The sequence below is a fragment of the Eurypyga helias genome, unplaced genomic scaffold (assembly GCF_000690775.1).
Source record: "Eurypyga helias isolate BGI_N326 unplaced genomic scaffold, ASM69077v1 scaffold22724, whole genome shotgun sequence".
NCBI lineage: Eukaryota > Metazoa > Chordata > Aves > Eurypygiformes > Eurypygidae > Eurypyga > Eurypyga helias.
This window is the reverse complement of record NW_010245926.1, coordinates 1-4,056: the sequence shown is the minus strand read 5'-3', so window position 1 is coordinate 4,056 and position 4,056 is coordinate 1. Positions and strand designations below refer to the sequence as shown.

General features: G+C 59.9%; 1 protein-coding gene across 1 annotated transcript; it reads right to left on the bottom strand.

The window, feature by feature from the left end:
* Positions 1-177: 177 nt before the first annotated feature.
* On the bottom strand, positions 178-3,989 carry LOC104508565 (lamin-A-like; the record flags this gene model as incomplete). The annotated part of the gene is given in 10 exon segments (XM_010150235.1): positions 178-210; positions 792-1,049; positions 2,249-2,347; positions 2,434-2,553; positions 2,736-2,843; positions 2,972-3,176; positions 3,264-3,484; positions 3,597-3,722; positions 3,829-3,929; positions 3,932-3,989. Coding segments are annotated over 10 exon segments (1,329 nt in total), but the record flags the coding sequence as incomplete, so codon positions are not given.
* Between the last annotated feature and the right edge of the window lie 67 nt (positions 3,990-4,056).

Below are 4,056 nucleotides of genomic sequence, written 5' to 3'. Positions count from 1 at the left end.
AAAATCAAAGCATCTTTTAGCATTTTTTATATTTATATATATAAAATTCCTGCTATAGAAAACAAAAAACCCAACCTTGGTTTTTTGGTTTTTCAAGGAAAAAAAAAATAATAATCATTTGCTTTGGGAAAAAACTAGCTCGAGATGGCCAGGAAACACAGGAATGGTGCCATGGAGTTACATGATGCTGCAGTTTTGCACAGCCTGAGCCTGGGAGGAAGAAAGAAAAAGAAGGAAATTAAGAATAACCCAGAGTTACTAATCCACGTGCTCCGGCTGCGAAGGAGGCAGCAACGTCCCCGCAGGACCCTCTGGATTCCCGCGGTGCCCGGACTGTGTGTGCCGCCCTGACCCTCGGGGTATAACAAATACCCCTTGGCTGGGGTGTTTAGAGCAGTGAAGTCAGGAATTTGAGAATTAGCGGGAATATTAACTAATATTGAGGAGATTAATCAAGTGTTGAAATATTTATGCTACCAGCATGGATAACACTTGCAGTGGTGGAACGAGACCACGGAGGATGAGGGATGCTCCGGGGCTGCCAAGGGGGCTGAGCACTGGGTGAGGAGATGCCATGGCCACATCCTTTTCCAGTCCCTCTCCGACTCCTCGCATCCCTTACAAAGAGGCTTGTGCGAGCCCGAAGGTGCCGGGGCAAGAGGAAAAGCAGAGGAGGAGGAGGGGAAGGGACCCCTGCAGCGCTGCCGTGCTGAGAAAGGATGATGCAGGGACAGGGAGGAGACCCAGCAGACAGGGACAACCCAGACCCAGGGTCTGGAAACAGCACTAACCTGCCTACGGGGGCTGGAGTTCCCCAGGAGGTAGGTCCTGGTCACCAGGTTGTCCCCAAGGCCGATGCTGCCAGAGTCACCAACGCTGCGGTAGCTGCGGGTGACGGTCACGCTGGAAGTGGAGGATCCCGAGGACACGGTGTTGACACCGGTGTTCTGGCTGCCCGACTTCTCGGCCGGCTGACCGCACATGCCACAGACCACCGTGCGCGAGCGGAGGTTGTATTCACCGGGGTCCCCAGAGCCGCTGCAGCTGCCCTGGATTGGGGGGGGACAGACAAAATGACCTTCAGCACCCACCCGAGCATCTTCTGCCTTGAGCATCCTGTCCCGAGGACCGTGGCAGCACCGGTGTGACCCAGGAGGGTTCTTCAAGTCAGTCTTCAAAGAGGATCTGCACTCCACCCATCCTCCACATCACGCAGTTTAAAAATAAATTATTATAATTATTATTAACCCCAGATTACTGGGGCTGGCACACTGCAGGGGGGTGATTTTACCCCAGGCTCTCAGCACACAGGACACATCGTAACTGTGCTTCTCTTGGGCTTATGCAAGAGCATCCTCTTCTTTGCTGCCTGGAGAGTGCAGGCTGACTGCTTTCCAATGGGAAATTCGCTCTTGGAAAGGATTCAGCCCCCAGACGAATGGGCAGCGCTGGCTCGCAGGAGCTTGGCTCCTCTGCCCAGGGATAATCGATATCTGTCTTGGCAGATCCAGAGGACTCAAAGGAAAGCGGATGATGGATGCCCCATCCTGCTCCCGTCACACTCCCACGGGGAGAGGCATCCAGCAGATTTTTCAGCAGCGTTGAGACACGGCGTGGTGCTGACGGCATCTCTCCATGCATGATCCCTGTGGGCATCTTGTGTGCGAGACAGACCTCTCCCTGCGGGATGGGCTGGTGGGAGCTCCTGGGCTACAGCCAGGGATGTTTTCCTTGATACAGGGAGAAGCGGCTGCAGCTCTGCTCCTGGCATGATGCCTGCTGCCTGCTCTCTGCCCGCTGCTCCTGCTGCTGCCTATTTCAGCTCCGTGATGGGCTGAGAGGAAGGACAAAGTCACCTCTGGATTGGTTCCAGCAGCCTCGTGAAGCGGAGAGGATGGAGCAGCTGCCGTGGAGAAGTGTCGTCCATCAACGTCCCACCATCCTGTCCTCCACCTCCACGCGATGTGAGGTACCAGCTCAGCCTCTTCCAGCCCTTTTTGCCTCAGGTCAAGGTTGCTCCGGACTGGAGATCACTTCCAGCAAGACCTCTAGAGCTTTTTTGGCAAGCAGTTTGTCTTCTCCAGGTGCCAGAGGTCTGTTGGCTTCTCCTGTGTGGTTGTTTCCACAGCAGCCCCCCAACTGCCTTCTCCCGTGGGGCCTGACCCTGTGCGATGCTGAGCTGCCTCCCACCCTGCCTGCCTCCCCCAGCATCCCTGCGGCGGACCCCTGGGACCAGCGTGGTACTCACGTGGTGATGGCGGTGGTGGATGTTAACTTCATCGTCATCCTCATCCTCATCTTCATCGTTGATGATCACTGTGCGGACCAGTTTCCGCATGGCCACCTCCTGCGGGGGACAGGAAAGGGGTTGGGGGGGGTGTCGGTGTCTGCTGACCCCCGTGCCCCGAGCTGGTGCTGCCAGCGGGCTCTCACCTCCCCGTTGGAGTTGATCAGGGCGGTGCGCAGGCTGTCCCCGGAGCCCCAGCTACTCTGGGCCTTCCACACCATGTTGCTGGGGGGGCTGTGGGTCGCCCCAGCCCCTGAGGCCCAGATCTAGGGGGAAGAGCACAGAGAAAAGCGATGTCTCAGGTCTGCAGAGCCCAGACCCTGGGCACGTGGATATGTCCTCCCAAAAAAGTCGCCCACCAAAGGAGGCTGTGCCCTGGCTCTGCGCCACCAACGGCCCCGGCTGGGTTTGGGATCGCGGCTGGATCCTTCAGCAGGCAGGGACTCACCGTGACCACCTGCCCAGCCTTCAGGGTGAACTTTGGGGGGAAGCGGTAGGTGATGGGGGGATCGTCTCCATTCTGCCGCTTGATCTGCCAGCTCCCCATCGCCTGGTCCTGTGAGAGAGAGCAGCAGCCCTGAGATCCCCGGTGCCTCCCCAGCTTGTCCCTGTTCCCCTCCTGCCCGTGGGGTGAAGTGGGGCTGACCTACACTCCCAGGGATCCCCCCCCGAAGGCACACGCACCTCATTGGACTTGTTCCTGAGACGGACGAACCTGCCCTCCAAGTCCACCTCCTCCACGCCAACGCGGCCGCTTGTCCGGGCGTGGTGGGAGAAGCTGGTCCGACTCTCGCTGTCCTCCAGCTTCCTCTTCTTGGAGGAGCCTGGGGTGGACAAGTGGCTACGGGATGCACCTTTGTGGGAGGAGGGGCTGGGGGACAGCCTCAGCCTGGGCAGGAGGAGAAGGCGAGATGCGTCAGGGAGGACACGAGGGCCGGGACCCGCAGAGCCGACCACGGCAGCCCCCTGCGCTCACCGCTCCTCCTCGCCCTCCAGCAGCTTGCGGTAGGCGTTGATCTCCATGTCCAGAGCCAGCTTGATGTCCAGCAGCTCCTGGTACTCGTCCAGCTGCTGCTGCATGCGTGCCCGCATCTCGGCCATCTCCCGCTCCTTGTCGGAGAGCAGGCGCCGTTGGGTCTCGCGTTCCCGGGCCAGAATATCCTCCAAATCGTGCAGCTTCGCCTCCTTGGCGGCCAACTGTGTGGGGAGGGAAGGTGAGGGCGGCTGCTCCACCTGGGGCCAGCCCCGGGATGAGGGACACACCATCCTGGGGGTGGACATCCAGAGGAACCCCTTGGTCCTGACTCACCTGCTTCTGCAGCTGGCTGACCTCCGAGGAGAGGCTGTCGATGCGGATGTGGGTCTGCTGCAGCTCCTCGTGGGCAGCACCCACCATGTTGCTGTTCCTCTCAGCCGACTGCTTGGCGTTCTCCAGCTGGAGGACGAGACGGGGGGGTTACCACCCCCAGCACCCTCTGCCCACCGGCACTCCGCAGGGCAGGGTGGGGGGAAGAGGGCGGCGGCGCGTGGGCGCTGCTCACCTTCGCCCCGTAGGTCTTCTCCAGCTCCTCCTTGTAAAGCCTGATCTGGGCTTCGTGCTGGCTGCGCAGCTCCTGCAGCGCTTCCCAGCGGTTGCTCTGTGCCGCCCGTTGTCGATCTCCACCAGCCGGGTCTCGTGGCGGCGCTTGGTCTCCCGCAGCTCCTGGGGACGGGTCAGGGGACACGGTGTCACCTCGGGCTGGGATCGGCTTGGGGATGGGGACACAACA